Raw genomic sequence first — 20,333 nt, forward strand, 5'->3', positions numbered from 1 at the left:
GAAGGGAGGGATGCTTGTGTGTGTGTGTGTGTGTGTGTGTGTGTGTGTGTGTGTGTCTACCAAAGTTATTTAACATTCAAAACACACTTGTTGTACAAATAGAAGCTATGTTTGCAAAGGGGGGAAATGGCTAAGATTAATAGCAACAGGGCAAGAACACTATAATTGTTTACCTACAAGAAAAACATTTCTGTATTACCTACCAGAATACTGTAGGAAATTAAAATGAGAGACTTGATTTAATTGACTAGCATCACTCCTACTGCCAAGTAAAATTGCCAGGACCCACTGATGGAAATAGAGAAATTTTGTTGAGAACCTCTCTAACCTCTCTATTCATAATTAGGTCAGATTTTCACCTGGGGAAAATTACTTTAAGAAAGTTTAATATTTTAAAGAACTATACATTCCAAAAGTCTCTAGTTTTTCTTTGCTTTCAAACCTTAAGAAGCTGAAAGTGTCAAGTGAAATTTCCTCTGGTTGCAGCCATACTTTCAAAAGCTGTATGGCACTAAGCATTTCATATTCAGTGAAAAGGGCCTTTTGGCATTTCTTCAGAGTAGTAGTTACACAATCTTCTTCACATCCTAAGATGCTACCAAAAATATGTGAAAAGGGGAACTTGAATTGCACATTTCATTCATAGCAGTTGGTCGTATGTCCACTTTCACTGAGGCAAAAAAAAGTTAGTGTTTTTAAAATGTAACATTGGAATTCTTACCTGTTTTTCATGCTTTGGAGTCATCTTCAAAGCCGTATGTAAATCAGTCAGTCTAAAATATAAAAAGTAGTAAACCCTAGTTAAAGACAACTGAAGGAATTGGGCCACTTTTTAAACATTTGCAGTTTTCTTGGCATGATTTTGGAAGTAGTTTGCCATTGACTGCATCTTGGGAGCTGAGAAAAGTTGACTGGCACAAGGTCACCAAGTTCCACTTTGTACCTAAAGTGGAACTTGAACTTGGGGTTTACTGTTTTGTAGGCTGATGTTCTAACTACTATATTAAACTAATTCTCTCATCGGAAATTTCATTTCATTTCATTTTAATCCCATTTATATCCCGCCCTTCTCCGAAGACTCAGGGCGGCTTACAATTTAAGCACAAACCAATGTGCTTAGCAATAGCCTTCATTCTGTATATGCCTGCTTATTAGGGCTTTCGGCGGCATTACTACAAAGTCAGCTTATTGCCCCCAACAATCTGGGTCCTCATTTTACCTACCTCGGAAGGATGGAAGGTTGAGTCAACCTTGAGCCTGGTGGGATGCGAACCTGCACTAATTGCAGGCAGCTGGTGTTACTTAAGGAGGCATTAGCCCACTGCTCCACCAAGGCTCTCATATTTCTCAAGGAAATATGCTACCATTGAGAAGAGTATTATATAATTTGCCAATTCCATATTCTGGAATAGTCAGAGAAGTGAAATGGAAAGATACACATTTGAATCTCATATGTTGCCATGAATCCCTCTCGAAATGGCTTTGGCCCAATGACTTTTTCTCCTACTTCATAGGATTATTCTAAAGATGAAGTAAACTGCCCAAAGCATTTTGGAAAAAAAACTAATGTAATAAACAAAAATTGAAAGCACTGCTGCTCCCGTGCTTGGTTATTAAATATTTAAAACATTTCCCTGCCACATATCATGCAATATCTGGGCAGTGTGCAAGAAAAAAAATCAACAAAGTGAAATAATAAAACATGTAAAACAATATAAGAAACATACAAATGATATGACATTTTCTGAAAGTAGCTCAAAAATACTATTATGAAATCTTACATGCCAAGGGGAAAAATATATTTTAGCATAAATCTAATTGTACAAAAACTGGTGCATAGTTCATAGGCAGAGGAAAATATATTAAAAAGACCGACTTTAAATGAATGTGATGCTTTTGTGGCCCTTATTCAAAAATGAGATTCCTCTCTCTTTCTTGCAGTCAAAATATATATTGCATAGTCAAATCTCTATCAGACTAAACAGGAATGGAGTTTCTCTTAAGATTTCCCTTTCTTTGTACTGGGAAAAGTCAGGGAACACAGATAATAACACCCAGACAACTACATGCTTACATAGTTTTCTTGAGATATGAGGCTGAATTTACATTGTCTGCCATCCACACTAGTTTGTCTCCAAATCGTGGTGGGAGATAATACATCAAATGAATCAAAAATTACATTAACCATGAGCAATAGAAAGGAAAGGGGTTTGCTATGCCACCCACTTAGTGCAATCGAAGAGCTCTGCCCTTGGATAAAAGACAACAAAAGACAAATAATGTTGGTTACCCAACATAATTAAACACCAAAAAATATTGTCACGTTTATTATTTCACTAGCCCAAATTTCTATCCAAACTTCAATTAAAGCACATGCTGGCTGAGTAATTCTTGGAGTGAAGTCCACACATCCTAAATCTGCTCAAATTTGAGAAACACTGGTCCAAAATGCCCTTTAAACAGTTGTTGCTCCCTTATCTATGGTGAAGAAGCTATGGAAGCTTCCAAACCAGTTTGTAATGAACTATATTAACTCTGCAACTAACCAAAACAGTTTCAAAATGGTACAGTGAACATAACAGACCTGCTGTCTTCACTAGCTGAGCATGTACTCCCAAGCTGTATGTCCTAACCATTACCATGTAAGTACTAATCAGATCTGAGTGATTTAAGCTTTCTGAAGATGGCCCAAGAAATAACTATTTTTCAATGGCAAGCTGTTTTTCAATGGCAAATTACTTTCTGTCTAGGTAGTATTGTACAGGTTAAACTCGAAAAATTAGAATATCGTGCAAAAGTTCATTTATTTCAGTAATGCAACTTAAAAGGGGAAACTAATATATGAGATAGACTCATTACATGAAAAGCAAGATAGTTCAAGCCGTGATTTGTCATAATTGTGATGATTATGGTTTACAGCTCATGAAAACCCCAAATCCACAATCTCAGTAAATTAGAATATTGTGAAAAGGTGTAATATTCTAATCAGCTAATTAAGCCATAACACCTGCAAAGGGTTCCTGAGCCTTTAAATGGTCTCTCAGTCTGGTTCAGTAGGAATCACAATCATGGGGAAGACTGCTGACCTGACAGTTGTGCAGAAAACCATCATTGACACCCTCCATAAGGAGGGAAAGCCTCAAAAGGTAATTGCAAAAGAAGTTGGATGTTCCCAAAGTGCTGTATCAAAGCACATTAATAGAACGTTATGTGGAAGGGAAAAGTGTGGAAGAAAAAGGTGCAGAAGCAGCAGGGATGACCGCAGCCTGGAGAGGATTGTCAGGAAAAGGCCATTCAAAAGTGTTGGGGACTTTCACAAGGAGTGGACTGAGGCTGGAGTCAGGGCATCAAGAGCCACCACACACAGACGGATCCTGGACATGGGGCTTCAAATGTCGTATTCCTCTTGTCAAGCCGCTCCTGAACAACAAACAATGTCAGAAGCGTCTTACCTGGGCTAAAGAAAAACAGACCTGGTCTGTTGCTCAGTGGTCCAAAGTCCTCTTTTCTGATGAGAGCAACTTTTGCATCTCATTTGGAAACCAAGGACCCAGAGTCTGGAGGAAGAATGGAGAGGCACACACTGCAAGATGCTTGAAGTTCAGTATGAAGTTTCCACAGTCTGTGTTGATTTGGGGAGCCATGTCATCTGGTGGTGTTGGTCCACTGTGCTTCATTAAGTCCAGGGTCAATGCAGCTGTCTACCAGGAGATTTTGGAGCACTTCATGCTTCCTTCTGCAGACGAGCTTTATGGGGATGCTGACTTCATTTTCCAGCAGGACTTGGCACCTGCCCACACTGCCAAAAGCACCAAAACCTGGTTCAATGACCGTGGGATTACTGTGCTTGATTGGCCAGCAAACTCGCCTGACCTGAACCCCATAGAGAATCTATGGGGCATTGCCAAGAGAAAGATGAGAGACATGAGACCGAGCAATGCAGAAGAGCTGAAGGCCGCTATTGAAGCATCCTGGTCTTCCATAACACCTCAGCAGTGCCACAGGCTGATAGCTTCCATGCCATGCCACATTGAGGCAGTAATTGCTGCAAAAGGGGCCCAAACCAAGTACTGAGTACATATGCATGGTTATACTTTTCAGAGGTCCGATATTGTTCTATGTACACTCCTTGTTTTATTGATTGCATGTAGTATTGTCACAATTATGACAAATCACGGCTTGAACTATCTTGCTTGGCATGTAATGAGTCTATCTCATATATTAGTTTCCCCTTTTAAGTTGCATTACTGAAATAAATGAACTTTTGCACAATATTCTAATTTTTTGAGTTTCACCTGTATATCTAGACCAGGGGTAGGCAACCTCGGCTCTTTTATGACTCATGGACTTCAACTCCCAGAATTCCTGAGTCAGCTGAAGTCCATGAGTCATAAAAGAGCCGAGGTTGCCTACCCCTGATCTAGACTGATTCCTGGCCTGTCTAACAGAATGTTTCTTCCAGACTTGACTTTTTGTAGCCCTCCTGAAAATGCCAGTGTTGAGACATAGGATCTTGTACATGGAAAGTACATTCTGACCACTTCTTCTACACTCAGTGAAAGCAAGAGCTTTTTGCAGAAGTGTTCAATCCCATTCTTTGCAAATGAAGCTTAATTATGTTTGCTCAATCCTTAGTGCTGAAATGATTAAAAACACATCCCAGCTAGTTTTCAGCTGAGTGCAGAAGTAAACAAAATGTTCAGGAACTGAATTAAGAGCATAAGCAAGCAGAGTTTTAAAATAAAACACAGGTACTAGAACAAGCAATGCTTTATGACCATAAAGCAAAAATGACTAATGCCATGGTACATCACGTTTCCAGCAGGCTGGTACAATAATGATTATAAGACATGAGCATGTTATTCATCATATCTTGTGACACACTAAGTATTTATCGTGAGTGCTGCACAAAGTAATTTGGAAAATTGTTGTTAGTCCCCCTCCAAGATCTTCTGATATCTCATTTCATGATAGCTCTCAAACCAGCATTTGCTATTTTGTTTCATTGGGGCGGGGGGGGGGGGAGAAAAAAATAATTGCATGATGGCCAAAGTAAGTTCTTGAATCATCTCAAATAGGTTGTGGAAAGCATGTTTTACCTCTTGTATGGTTCCATAAAGCAGCGGGCCCTCATCTTTTGTGGCACCAGGGATTTATTTCCTGAAGACAATTTTTCCACAGACTGGGTAGAGGACAATTTTAGTTTCGCTCGCTTGGCTGCTGCTCACCTCCAGCTATGTGGCCCCGTTCCTAACAGGCCATGGACCTACAAAGGAACCCCCGCTTACACCCATGAGATGGAAAATTGAACTTGCAAAACAGCAGTTCAAGCTAGTCTTAATTTTGGTTCACATAACATGGCAAAACGATGGTCAGAACAGAAAAAGTCCAAAACAAGCCATGGTTTCTGTGGGTTAAATTTTGTCTTTACTGCAATCTTAAATGACTTTCCAATTCTCATGTAATGCTAAGTTCAACCAGAACAGATGTTATGAGCTGTAGCAACATGGTTGTTAACAGTTTAATGCTAAATGGTAAAATTAGCTTTTATATTGGTTGGACAACTATTATATCTCTGTATCCTGAGCATGACCTCCTGACCTAGTTTTTTTTTCTCTTTTGTTCCTTCCCAGAATGGAGAGATTGCCTAAACATATCTTTCTGAGCTGCTTTTCTTCACTGATTCCTACAGAGTCAGCTGGAAGTTAACAAACTCAGCTACTACCTTAACTTGTTGATTAGAAGACTTGGTCCATTTACCGGCTAATATGTAAAATTCACAATGCCTTAATCAGTTTCATCCTAAGTTGCCTGTTAAGTACTAAGTAAACAGCTGGTGCTAGCACGTTCCTTTCAATGTGTAATCCCCATTGTGTGCTTTCTTACTTCTTGCAATATCCACATCTCCAATGAGTCTAAATATAAACATTAATTTCTATTTGATAATTATCCCAGCATTGAGATTAGTATTTCAAAGGGCAGGAAAGTGGGGGGGAGGGGGGAGGCTATAAGAGTTACCTTGTTCCCAACTTCTTGTGATTGTTCCAAAAACCTTTCCCAGTTTTGGGTTCACCCTATTATTTGGGGCTCACTTGGTTGACTGGGATCATATTTTTTCTGGTGCTGTAAATACAGATAATCCTTGGCTTACAATCATTTGTTTAGTAACCAAAGGTACAATGGCACTGGAAAATATTATTTACAGCTGATCCTTGTACTAAGTTCATCACAGTGCCCTCATGGTCACATGATCTGATTTCTGCACTTGACAGTAATTGCACATTTACAATGGTTGCAGCATCCCACATCACAGGATTGCCACTGGTGATCTTCCTAGCCAGCAAACAAAGTCAACAAGGTAAGCCAGCAGGGAAGATCGCAAGTTGCAGTCACGTAATGACTTGCTTAATAAAGATGAATTTTTCAATCCCTATTATGATTCACATCAAGTACTAGCAATAGCACTTAGACTTATATACTGCTTTACAGCCCTCTCTAACTGGTTTACAGAGTCAGCATATTGCCCCCAACAATCTGGGTTCTCATTTTACTGACCTCAGAAGGAGAGAAGGCTGGGTTAACCTTGAGCCAGTCAGGATTGAACTGTAGCAATCAAAAAAATTAGCCAACAATACTGCATTCTAACCGCTGTGCCACCACACCTCTTTGAACCACTACCTGTATATTTAAGGGCAATTTCTTAATAAACTTTTTAGAAGATTTATTACCACCCTGGCATCTCCTTTTAGTGTTTTTGTTCTCTGGTATCCAGTGCTTTTTTTGTAAAAGAAAAAGGTGCCGGAACTCACACATGTCATACAACCCGGCTTGCCTATCCTACAAGGTTCCATCCAAAAAAGGTGCCGGAACTCCGTTCTGAGCGTTCTATGAGAAAAAAAAGCCCTGCTGGTATCCATCCTCCAATTCTAAATTAAGCATCCACACAGAGATGAATGACAATCTCTATGAAACCACTTTCTAGTGGAGTGTGTCTATGTGGAATCCAACTCAATTTAGAATAAAAGTACTAAGCACTGCAAACCTTGTAAGATTCTACTAGACAAAAATGATTTTATCTGAAGTTTTTCATTAAGATACCCTCCTGTAGAAAAATGAACACAAACAAGGATGGAGAAGATGCCAGCTACAGTTCTCTCAGAATAGAGAACAACAGGACTTGAAAAGTATATTTTACACCGCATAGAACAGACATGTCAAACACAAGGCCCGGGGGCCGGATCCGGCCCGCAAAGTGGTTTCATGTGGCCCACAAAGCCATCCTGGAAACAGTGAGGGAATGGCCCCCACTGCCTCGGCCCTGGCCCAGAGACCCTCCTTCTGCCAGAGACCCTCAGATCTGTCCCACTCCTGCCCAGGCCCCCATAGGCACCCTTGATGCGAACGATGTAGAGTTGGCCATGCCCACCCAGTAGGCCATAAGCACTCTAGCCACGCCCACCCAGTAGGCCACACCCACCCTGGCCATACCCACCCGGCCCCCTGAGGGCAACTGCAATGCTGATGCAGCCCTCAATGAAATTGAATTTGACACCCCTGGCATAGAGGATCGTGGAAATGGTGGATATTTGTACTGTAACAAAGAAATGCTATGGTAAAATATTCACATTTCTCTGAATCACAAAACTGACCAGGAAGTCGATCTGGGCCAAATATCTCTTAACTTTTTAAAAAAAACAAAACTTTTTTTTCTTTCTTTTTCTTGATAACATCTTCAAGGTAGTTTGCCACTGCCTCCTAGGATTGGGAGTAGAAGTCTGGTCCAAAGTCACACCGCTGACTTTGTGTCTAAGGGAGGATATTGTATAACTCACTATCTCCCAATTTTTAGTCAGGTGTCTAAATTATTACACCAAACTGGCCCTCACCTCGACCTAATCTCTGGTCCTATACAGATTCTCAAACTTGAAACTTTTTGATGTATGGACTTTAACTCCCAGACTTACCCAGCTAGCATGATGAATTCTGGAAGTTGAAGTTTAAAAGTTTCCAAGTTGAGTAACAATGCTCCAATATATAAAGCAGAGGAGCAGATGTGACTCCTTTAGGTCCCTAGTAAAAAGGCACAAAAGAGAAAATTCAATTGTTTTCAGGAATTGTATTGATTTTAGCTATACACTGCACTACACTATCAAGTTGAGCTAACCTTATAAATTAACATTATAAATAAATAAAAAATAAATAGCTTAAATCATAATTTTAGTGTTTTTAAACAATTATAATTTTAAGTTAATTTAAACAAATTAATTTTATATGCTCCTCATCATTCCTTTATTTTATTTATTTATTTATTTTTATTTTTATTCCATTTATTTATTTAGTTTTCATTCTTAGCTTATGCTATTGAATAGATTAAGAAATAAGCAGGGCTATCGCCAATGGATTCTGTACTTCCTATTTGCAAAATATTCAGAGAGGATATACTCAGGCAATGTGGTATTAGGACTAAAAATACTATGAATTTTTTTTTAAGACAAGCAAATGTTAAAACATTTCTGGACATTGTTTTGGAAGTATAAAGTTATTTAATCTTTCACCAGGTTCCATCCTTTCCATCCCAGAGACACCAAAAGAATGATGTTAACGTAATTCAACGTCATATATTCATGTGATAACAGCAAACAGCATTTTCATATTCTTTTGGTAGTTAGCCAGAGAAACAGTCATTATTTGTGTTGTGCTTATGCAAGATAACTGACTAAGGAAGTAGAACCTCAAGGCAAAATAAGCTTCAAAGAAGAACAAATAAACATTTTTAAGTAGGTAAATTACATTGAATTACTGTATCTCTATATCCACTCATCATTAAGCCTTTTCATAATTCCTAAAACAGAAAATAAATATCAAAACAATCTTTTGTAAACCAGGAGAAATAAAAACAGGAAGACATGTGCTAGCCATGCAGTTAGCTATCTTTCAGATGAGTGTCTACCTCATTGTATGAAATAGTTACAGTAAAGTGAGAAATATCTTAGCTATGTTACTTTGCAATCCCTGTTGGTTCTTTAAATTATTTCTGATGGTTGGACAGTGCTAAAGATAGAGGTATCTGTAATTAAAAAGTATTTTGGGGCTGAGAAAATATCTACAGACCCCTTATATCCGGGATATAAACTGTTTCAACTCCTCCCCTCAAAGTGCCACTATAGGGCATTGCATGCCAAAATTAAGACACAAGGTCAGTTTCTTCCCCCCCCCATGCCATCACACTGCTGAACACCTAATTCTCACAGTAGTATCTAATGTCTATGTATATTTACCCATATTATAAGGCTGTAGCATTATTATATTCTTCTTATCTTATTTACTATCCCTTCTTATTCACATTATTATGATGGTGATTATTTTATTGCTTTGCATGGTCACTGACAGCTTCTGCACTGGAGACAAACTCCCTCTGTGTCTAATCACACTTGGCCAAATAATAATAATAATAATAATAATAATAATAATAATAATAATAATAATAATAATAATAATAATAATAATAATAATAATAATAATAATAATAATAATTTTATTTGTATACCGCCCTTCTCCCGAAGGACTCAGGGCGGTGAACAGGGCAATACATGTTAAAAAACAAGAATACAAAAGTTAAAAAAGATTAAACAAGATGCCCAAAAACTATAACAATAAGTTAAAATACATAAAAAGCAATAAAACCCAAACCCATTACCCATCAGGCCAGGCCGGCTTGTTCGAATAGGTAGGTCTTTAGATCGCGCCGGAAGGAGCGAAGGTCGGGCCATAAAGTTATTCTATTCTGTTCTGTTCTGTTCCGTTCCATTCCAATAAAACGCTACACTATGGATCAACATACTAAGATCCCTAGGCTATGGATTTACACTAACCTATGAGGGAGAGAAAAGGGACGCGGTGGCTCAGTGGGTTAGGACGCTGAGCTTGTTGATCAGAAGGTCGGCAGTTTGGTGGGTCGAATCCCGAGTGCCGTGTAACAGACTGAGCGCCTGTTACTCGTCCCAGCTTCTGCCAACCTAGCAGTTCAAAAGCACGTAAAAATGCAAGTAGAAAAATAGGGACCACTACAGTGGGAAGGTAACAGCGTTCCGTGCGCCTTTGGTGTCGAGTCATGCCAGCCACATGACCACGGAGATGTCCTCAGACAAGCGCTGGCTCTTCGGCTTTGAAACAGAGATGAGCACAGGCCCCTAGAGTCGGAAACGACTAGCACGCATGTGCGGGGGAACCTTTACCTTTACCTTTATGAGGGAGAGGGGCTCCAATGACTTAATCTACATTGAACAGTCTACAGGGATCTTCTCCAAGCATTTTTTTTGTTCTTGATTTCTATGAACACAGAGCTCCAGTTCCCTCCTGGATTGGACCAGGTGCGAATTGCAAGCTGAAATGTAAGTGTATCAATTGCAAAGAAATGTTATCAATAAATCTATTGGTAAGAATTGAGACCATTGTATATGTATTATGGCCTTTAGCCTTTTCTAATTTGTAGCATATTTGAAAATTTGAGAATATGTAGGTGCTCTCTAATATTTACTCCCTGGCCAAATATATCAAGTTATCAAGCTTATAGAGGTGTCAGGTCACATATTACGCATTTACTGGAGAGTAAACCAATGAAGGCACTCCCTAGTGCCTATAGTGCCTCACTCTAGAGCAGACATGTCAAACCCGCGATGTCACATGATGTCACGCAACGTATCAGGACGGTTTTGCGATTGCCGGCAATTGGGTGGGTGCAGCTTCCACATGACGCATCCAGCCCACGGGCCGGCAGTTTGACACCCCTGCTCTAGAGCAAGGGTCTGCAAACTTGACAACTTTAACACTTTAAAGTTTAAGCTATGCTGGCTGAGGAATTCTGAGAGCTGAAGTCCACAAGTCTTAAAGTTGTCAAGGTTGCAGACCTCCGCCCTAGAGGAACTAGGGAGTGCCCTCATTAGTTTACTTTCCAGTAAATGCATAATATGTGACTTGCCATATCTATAAGCTTGCCATGTGACTTGGTTGGTGTGTGTGTGTGTGTGTGTGTGTGTGTGTTAAGTTTAAGTTTAAGTTTTATTGTATTTGTATACAGCCCTTCTCCCGAAGGACTCAGGGCGGTGAACAGGGCATGTCTGCATGCATGTTGAGGGGAACAGGTGGTGGATGCTTCCAAAGAAAGTGCTGTGGTGTAGCCATTCACTACTTCGATCTTCTGATCCCCATGTAGAGGTCAAAGACATGATGCTAACAAAAAGTTGAAGTAAGAAATCAGTATTGGGAAATGAAAATACTATAAGACAGACAAGCTTTACAATAAAAGCAAATATTGCCTCAAATTCACCTCAAACCGCAAAACGGGCAGCAAACAAATTTAATACAGTAATAATAAACTGGTTAGCTGCTACAAAAAGACTGACTACAAACAATGGCACGACAAAGTAGCAACAATGCATTGAAAGATCTGCATTTGCCTGAAAGCAAGAACTGACAGGACCATAAAATGGAGAAAGCATCAGAAAATAAAGAACCCAAAGTGCTCTGAGGCTTTAGAATTCAAACAGACAGGCACCTGCCACATAACACCTCAGACTTAATAAATGTCAATGAGAAAAACCAAAAAAGTCTGGATAGTGGATGTAGCAGTACCTGGAGACAGCAGAATAGGAGAGAAAGAACTGGAGACGATAACAGAATAGAAATGGAAATATAAATAGAAAAAGGAAGCAAAGTAGTACAGCACTAAATAAACTTACAACAGTTGATTCAGTGACCATTTGACGTTACAACGGCACTGAAAAAAGTAGCTTATGAACATTTTTCACACTTACAATCGTTGCAGCATCCCCGTAGCCACGTGATCAAAATTCAGATGTTTCAGATATTTATAATGGTTTGTCCTGGGGCCTTGGGATCGCCATTTGTGACTTGACAAGCAAAGTCAATGGGGAATTCAGATTCACCTAACAACCGTGTTACTAACTACTGCAAGGATTCACTTAAACAACTATGGGAAGAAAGTAAAATGGGGAAAAACTCACTTAACAAATGTCTCGAATAGCAACAGAAATTTTGGGCTCAATTGTGCTTGTAAGTCAAGGACTAACTGTACCAATAGTAAGAGGCACTTGGATGGAATTGCAAGTCAGCTTTACTCGGAGCAGCTTACATCCTGCAACAATACCCTTAACACGTCCACATCTGCCTATTCCAGGTTCTTGGTAGGGACTCGTAGATGGAGTAAAATACCAAATCCAGTGTGAACAGTTGTCTTTTTGTATAACAAACCAAAATAATAAAATATTGTTGTTTAGATGCTATCCCATTTTAACTAAGTTGCCAGAGGTGAAATCTGAGAATGATTAAAGGAAAGAAGACACCTGTCAATTATGTTGTATAGATTTTGTCCCTGAGGAATTCAAATCAGGAGATGAATGCCTTATTTTGAGTAGAACTTTTTAGCTACACTCTTCACTTATACTCTTTACCCAATTCAAAAAGCTTTTTTCTACTTGACCTTGCATGTTCTTATCTCATCTCAACCAGACATCTGGGATTACACCATATGCTAAGCCACAAACACTATTTACAAACCAAAGTGGTTGAGTCTGCAAAACATAAGAAGCCAAAACCAAAAAGATCACATGTCAACTTCATGAAATGTGATATTTCTTCTTTATCGTACTTCAATTTAGAAACCTGTTCTGAATGTAACCAGAATTTTCAGCTTTTCCTACTTAAGCAACCAGACAGGTCATTAAGCACAGCATAGGGTATCTCGGGAATCAGGTAGGCTCTGGGATGCATACCACTAGCCCAGGCTTACCTGCCACAGATCTTGCCACCTCCTGAGACACTCTGGGCTCCTCTTCTTACCCCTCAGGGTCTTTGCAGTCCTTAGGCCTGTTTCCCCCTCCCCCACACACACATAAACACTAGGTCACTGAAGGCCTTAGGTCTGTTCCCATCCTACTAGACCCTACACTCTTGTCCCTACCCCCATTTTTTACTTACCTTTGGAAGATCCCTAGAACTTGTGTTGGAGAAGGAGGTAAGGCTGCTCAACCCATCAACATCTCTGCAGGTAGTCAGGAACAGTTCCATCCCTAGGCCACATGGTTTCATGGTGAGAACAACAGCAATTGCGGAGAGCTACAATTGAGCAGCTGCTTCCAAAATGGTGCCTGATAGTAGGATGGAATCATATGGCCTACAAATGGCTTTCCTATGCCATCTTGACTCATCTCCGTCCTGCACTCTGGAACAGCATCCATCCAGAGATATGAATGACTCCATTCTCCAAATGTTCCAGGAAGCTCTTAAGAAAGACCTAGGTCTATTCTCAGATCTGTTATTACCATATCACTTACACAATTTTATCCAGACAATCATGGCCCTTTTGAATTTGTAGTCTTTTAAATACTGTATGAAACTCACATTCATTCGGGGGGGGGATTAGACAGCATTGAAATCAAATAAATAAAATAACAAATCTACTATTGCAATAATGTAAAGGATTAAGGCTGCACATATTATGAATAAAACTACACTGCTATTACAAAACTGTGAAAAAACAATCTGTAAAGTGCAATAATATGACATATTTTAGCCATATTTCTATGTAGTTTCAGCACTTAAATTCCAAATAATTCAAGGGAATCAATCTGTCAGATATTTATAATGGCCTCATTATCTCCTGCCAGTTTTACAAAGCTTCTGAAAGGGGCCATAAATTGGCTCATTACGTACATTCATGCAGGGCTAACTCCACTGTAAAGCTACTTGCCCACCTGAGTAAGATAATCCAGTCTCCAACTAGACTGAAATGTTATACCTATGTAAATAATTGATAGGACAAAGGGAGCTAAAATAAACCTGGGGTTCTCACTGTTTTTATGAGGGCCTCTTTGACATAGTTTTTAGAGGCCAAAATAATGCATGATTTGGAAAGAATTGAGAAGAAGCTTATCTATCCTTGCCCTTTCTCAGATTCAAATACTACCGGCATTTACTATTTACAAGACTATTTACATTGTCTAAAATCCCACTGATTTCAAAGAGATTTAAGTGGCAGAACTAAAGGTCTGTAATATGGAACCAAGGTCAACTTGAGTCACCTTGTTTTCACTGTCAAACTGCTCCAAATCTATATGAGTTGTGTATGAGCCAATCTTTCCCAAGCTGTCACATCTGTTGCAAAAAAAACCCTCTAGTCCAACACAGATGGATAAATCAGGGAATACAGTGAACCTTCTGGGAGTGAGGAAATACAGGGACCAAGTACGTCATATATTTGGATAACCAAATAGAGCATATTCTATCCAATGGTTAAGATTTGTGCCAATTTTCAAGGTGAAAAATGATAAACATCCAGGAAAATCTGTGATGTCACATGTTAAACAGAAATCTTGAGAACAAAACAAATAGTAATGTAAACATAAAAAGGACATTTTATTTTTTTAAACCTAAGTTCAGAAAATAACAAACTAATCAAAACAAAGCATATATAGATGAGCTTGACAATTTAATATGAATGTTGATTCACTTAGTTAACCATTCAAAAAAATTCACTAAAACAACAATAGAACTGATTTATTTCAATGACTGAAATGGGAGAGAAATGCAATTGCAGTTTTTCAGAGCTAGGAGAGCTAATGTTAAATAGTGATTATAATGTGAAAATAGCACAGAAGACTTCTGGATTCAAGCCCCCCAAAAGTCATGGAGCTTTCAGTCTGCCTTTCAGGAGAAACAAAGATATTTGCCTAGTCTAGGGATTTCAGAAACTTGAAAACTGTTTTTGACATTTTGGCTGTCTGCTAAAATGTTGCATTAATAATGTAGTTTTGATTTTTGATAAGGAAAAGATGACAAAAGATGAAAATTTTGTACATTACATAATGATATATGAATCAAGTATTAACACTCAACATAAGAGGTCTTTTTGTCTTATAAATAGGGGTGGAATAAGTCCATAAAATATTTAACAATTACAAACTCAGAATGCCCGTAAATGGACACCAACCTTGAATTCTCTCCTATAAATACAGATATGCTTGGTTTACAGATTATCCCAATCCTTAAATCTGAATTATTAGAACATGTTACCTGTATCAACATGACATATTATGCCCACAACATGCTAAGCCAATATTCATCATGTGTTCTGACTGCCAGTTGGTGTTCATGGATGCATTTTGCCAGTCTTGTCCTACATGTATGACAAACAGGGAGAAGACTGGCAGAATGCATCCATGAACATCAACTGGCATTCAAAATGCATGATGAAAATTCTTTAATTTCACAACATATAGACAGATTTAACCAAAGTTTCAATTGGGAAAATGTGACAATCATAAGGTAAAGGTAAAGGTAAAGTTTCCCCCGCACATGCGTGCTAGTCGTTTCCGACTCTAGGGGCCGGTGCTCATCTCTGTTTCAAAGCCGAAGAGCCAGCGTTTGTCCGAGGACGTCTCCGTGGTCATGTGGCCGGCATGACTAGACGCCAAAGGCGCACGGAACACTGTTACCTTCCCACCGTAGTGGTCCCTATTTTTCTCCTTGCATTTTTACGTGCTTTCGAACTGCTAGGTTGGCAGAAGCTGGGACGAGTAACAGGCGCTCACTCTGTTATGCGGCACTCGGGATTCGACCCGCCAAACTGCCGACCTTCTGATCGACAAGCTCAGCGTCCTAACCCACTGAGCCACCGCATCCCTATATATATATACACAATTTAAAGCACAAATCAATGTGCTTAGCAATATTTTAAAATAATATTTTTATAATATCAGTTAACTCAAAGGCATGTATACACTTTGTCCTGTTATTAACAAAATCTATTAATATACACAACATTCTAAACATATTTTAACAAAAGTATATCCTTTCTACCACACAATTTATTTAAAGTGTTACCTGATCTAAAGTACTTTTTCTGTATTCAATAGTTTATAAAAATGTAAGTATATTAATGAACACAATACAGACTGATTTAAACAACAATAGTAGCCCACTGAAAATTAAAGAACAAAATATTTTAAAAGAGGTTAAGAATTAAACTACAGAACAACATCGAATTTTCATTATATAGCAAAGGATATCTTCTTCAATCTGAGAACCTAGTTCTTCCTCATCAGCACCAATAGCAATATAATCATCCCCCGTTTTGAGAGCTGCTGCCAACATTTCTCTGCATTTCATCCGTACAGAATCAGATGTGCTTTCTTCCCTTGCTTCAGGACTATTTTGTGAAGATGATGCTGATTCTTTTTTCTTTTCTTCAGATTCTTTGTCATTTGATGGCCCATCTAATAATTTCTTCCAGGATTTAATGAGGGATTTTGCTAGAGATGTAATTTCTTCATCTGTACTTTGTTTCCGAATTGCATTCACAGACATTCCAATTCTTGTAGACTGTAACAGTTCCAGAGTCATAGGCATATTCTTAAGTTCCTTGAGTAAATCAAGAGCCCCACCCGCGTTCTTCTTCTGCACCATCTTGTCCATCTTCTTAGCGATGCGGATGATTTCATCTTCAGTGGTCATGGCGGCTGCCGGGTCCGCGGCGCCACCTCTCTCTCTCAGGGGCGACTGAGCAGAAGTGAGCTTCCACCTTCGATGCTGCTTCTACGCCACGAATGCCGAAGCTTTCGGCGCAAAGCAAAGATGGAGCCGCCAAATCGCTGTCGGGGGGTCGCTGTGAACATCAACCGGCCAGGACAATCATAGACCAGGCTAAATCCAAAAATGCCAGGGAATTTCTAGAAGCCTGGCACTCTGACAAAACAGCCATCAATAGACACATAGGCACTAATAACATCTATAGATTATGCCAAAGAGACAATCCACCAGCCCAACAGAGAAAAAGACTCCAACACTTCTCCACCAGTAATCAGCATTCAGATCAGCATAGATTAACTCCAAGGTCACCTTCAATCCAACAATCAAGTAAGCAACACCCCATTCAAGAAACTGCCACAGAGCCATTAGTAAACAGCCCAACCAAAGAATCCCTAAGACCGCCCCCACCCACCCAGACAGGCAAGACACCAGAATATAAACTGACAGCAAACAGCACTCCTTACTAGCACTGATGATGTTACCTAGTTAGGGTGATGAAAGTCTGCAAGACAACAAGCAAGCTCAGAGAGCACCAAGGGCCTCCTCATTTCAACCCTGAGCTACAAATATTTTCCTTCATTGATATCTAATACTCCTTCCTCCTATTTTCCACACAACAAAACACATGAGATGGGTTGGGTTTACAGAGTGACTGCCAAAACTCACCCACCTGGCTTTTGTGTTTAAAGTGGTACTAGAACTTAGTCTCATGGTTTCTAGCTTGTTCCTTAACCATTAAATCAAACTGGTCTAGTGCCACCAAATGTATTCTATTCTCAAGTAATTGAATCTCCTGTCATATAAGACTAACAAGCTGTATTCTACTTATCACCTGTATTAATATTCTGTTGTAAACTGCTGCCTCAGTATAGAATGTTCAGTTACACAAGATGCTAAAGTTGCTTTGTTTAACCTTTGGAAAATCCCTTGTATCTAAAAACAGAACCTGAGTTTATTGCTAAGAGCATCAAATGGAATTTGGCCAGTCTGTGGAATTTTTCTTAAACTGTCATAGTGTAAGAGGAAACTAGGTGCATTCAGCTGAATATCTGTATTAAACCTAATCGCATATTTTAAGACAGGTTGCCGTGATGGTCATACCGGATGTTGCACAGCCATGCCAAGGCCTTATTCCAAAAGTAAAGGAAAGTTCATAGAATGAGGGTTCAGCTGGTATTTTAATGGATCAAGTGGGCATCCTAAACCTCTGCAATTTTTAAGGCACCTACAATGCTCTTAAGCTTCTCCCAATCTCCCTAAATGCCAGGCTGAAATCCATGGTTCCACCTACTTAGGGGAATCTGGGGTATCAAACCGGGTGGTAACAGACCCCACTTTTTGCTCTGCTGCCTTATCTTCTTTTCTTCTTTATCTAATGTCCTAATACCCAATTCCATTGTTGTGAATCAATATAGACCTGACTTTGGGGGATGGAAAAAAAATAAACTATTAACAGGGTTATCTCTGAAAAGATTACTGGATCTTGAGAAAAAGCAAAATGGGAGAAAGAAACTTAAAATAACCTCCCCTTCATTTTGTTGAGATGGAGTAGAGATAAAACTCTGAAAGAGGAGGTTCAAGATTCTGTTAGTCTACCCTACAACAAAAAAGAGCATTCTAGGAATCTCACCTACTACAAAGGGCTGACAGTTCATAAGATAAGATTGTGGTTGAATGGCATTAGCAACAATTCTTTAACTATTTTAAACGTTATTAAATATGTATCTCTCATATTTAGTACATGGAGCCGCAGATATATAAGGAAGTATATTAATTTATACACATACAGTTCTTTGACCAGCTTGCCTGAAATAATTCTGAGCATGTTTGGTGTAGCAGTTAAGGGATTGGGGAGCATAAATACTAATCCTGCCTGAGGCACAGTGCCAGTGAGGTAATGTTGGGCCACACACACTCTCTCAAACTAGGAAGCAAGCAATGGCAAATCCCTTCCAAATTCTAGTGAGGAAAAAAGCAGGGACTAATGCAGGCACTCCTCAGGAACTGACAATGACACAAAGGGACAAACAAATTGTGGTGAGCTCTTCTCACAATCACTGAATGCATTGATACAAAATACACAATACTGGGGAGTGGCAAGACAACTGTACCCATCCATTTCATACATTAATTTATTATGAAAGAAGAAAATACAAAAATCCTTCACAATCATGGAGCATTAGAAGCAATGTTAATGTTATTTTAAAATATATTTAAAATAGATGTTTTTTTTAAAATGTACAAGTTATCCAAATCTCTTGTATGATGAAGAGTTTTGGAGAATTCAGTAAGGATCTGGGGTTCTCTTAATAATTTCATGTTTGTTTGAAACCTTATATTTAAAATAAATCCTTCTAAAATCAACTGAACATGTTTAGGCTCACAACAGAAATTCAGGTATACAACTGCAAATCAGAGATAAAGACAAGCAGTCTAAGCTCTGTTCTGCAACCCATGTTCCAAGTTTGAATATATACATAGACTTTTCTTTCCAGAAAGCAGCTCACCCTATTGTCTTCAGCAATTTTCTTATGATTTGATTTCTGGTCCTTGCTTAGTTCAAATTTTGTGAAAGGTTATTTTATCTCCAAATAGTACAAACTTATTTCCATTCACTCAAAAGGAAGATTAAATTAAGCTGGTTCTGCAAAGCTAAAATCTCTCTCTTAACAACTGTATAGGTTTTAAATCTGTATATTTAATTCTATCAGATTACCCTTTCCTTCTTTTTACAGAAACACATTTTAAAAGATATTCCTTTCTATAGGCACTTTAGTTTTGATCACACCATAGAATTAATCTGCCTATATTTTACAAAAAATCTATATGAGCAGTGGGAGAAGTGGTCTATCATGGAGCATTGAAGGAAAACTTACTCAGTAAAAATTAAATGCATCAGACTCCCAGGATAGCACTTTTTTATAATTTTCAGTATGTTTTTCATGAATGAATTTTGGGAGGGGAGGGCAAGGTCTACCCCTGCTCTAATAAATTTGCTTCTTTATATCTTGAAGTCAATACTGTAATAATATAGGAGGAATGAATCATAGTGACGTCTTTCCAAACACATGCCGACAAGAGGAGCAGAGGAAATCATACTGTTCCCTGTTATTATTATCATTATTTTCTTTGACTAATCTTTTCACCCTGTGCATAAGCATCAGCCACCAGGAAATAAAACTATAGTACAAAATTTAATTTTAGACCAGTTCGGATTCCAGTGCTTATTTGATAAGCATTCTATGCGCCGCACTTTCGGAGCGAATCTTTCAGGGAGGCAAAGGTAACGATGGAATGGAAATTCCTCTTCTAAACCACTTTGGTGATGCCAAATCATTATCAAAGCGCAATCAGAGTGAGGCGGCGGAATTAAATCAAATTTTAAAACATCGAAAAAATGACTTCATGCGGAGAAGGAAGAGTGAAGGGTCTCTACCCATTCAGAGACTGGCGATCAAGGATAGCAGTTTCCTCTCTCTAAAGCGGTTGCCTTCCTGGAAAGGTTTGGGATTTCACAATACCCACCCAGCGCTGTCTGGGGATAATGGGGCTTGAAGTCTATCCCATTCGGAAGACAGCTGCACTACAGGAATCTAATTGTCGTGCCATCCTACAGCAAGGGCAATCTCGCTTGTAGGAAAGGCGATTCCACCACGTTTCTGTTGTAGCCTCCCAGGTACCTTCTGTTGTATCTTCGCTCTTCCTCTCTTTCCAACCTCAAATTACTT

At 39.0% G+C, this 20,333-nt stretch overlaps 2 protein-coding genes across 2 annotated transcripts in view; both read right to left on the minus strand.

Annotated features, from left to right (window-relative positions):
• Positions 1–20,333, minus strand: part of SNX10 (sorting nexin 10) — a 52,734-nt gene that overhangs the window by 32,073 nt on the left and 328 nt on the right. The window contains exon 2 of the mRNA XM_081343651.1: positions 722–773. Coding sequence (XP_081199777.1) covers positions 722–745 — 24 coding nt within the window. The 5' untranslated portion in view covers positions 746–773. The remainder of the gene's footprint in view (positions 1–721; positions 774–20,333) is intronic.
• On the minus strand, positions 15,999–16,698 carry LOC308679099 (transcription elongation factor A protein 1-like). The gene has a single exon (XM_081346348.1). The coding sequence runs from the start codon at positions 16,528–16,530 to the stop codon at positions 16,039–16,041; it is 492 nt and encodes a 163-aa protein (XP_081202474.1). The 5' UTR covers positions 16,531–16,698; the 3' UTR covers positions 15,999–16,038.

Source organism: Vipera berus (genome assembly GCF_964194415.1).
Source record: "Vipera berus genome assembly, chromosome: Z".
NCBI lineage: Eukaryota > Metazoa > Chordata > Lepidosauria > Squamata > Viperidae > Vipera > Vipera berus.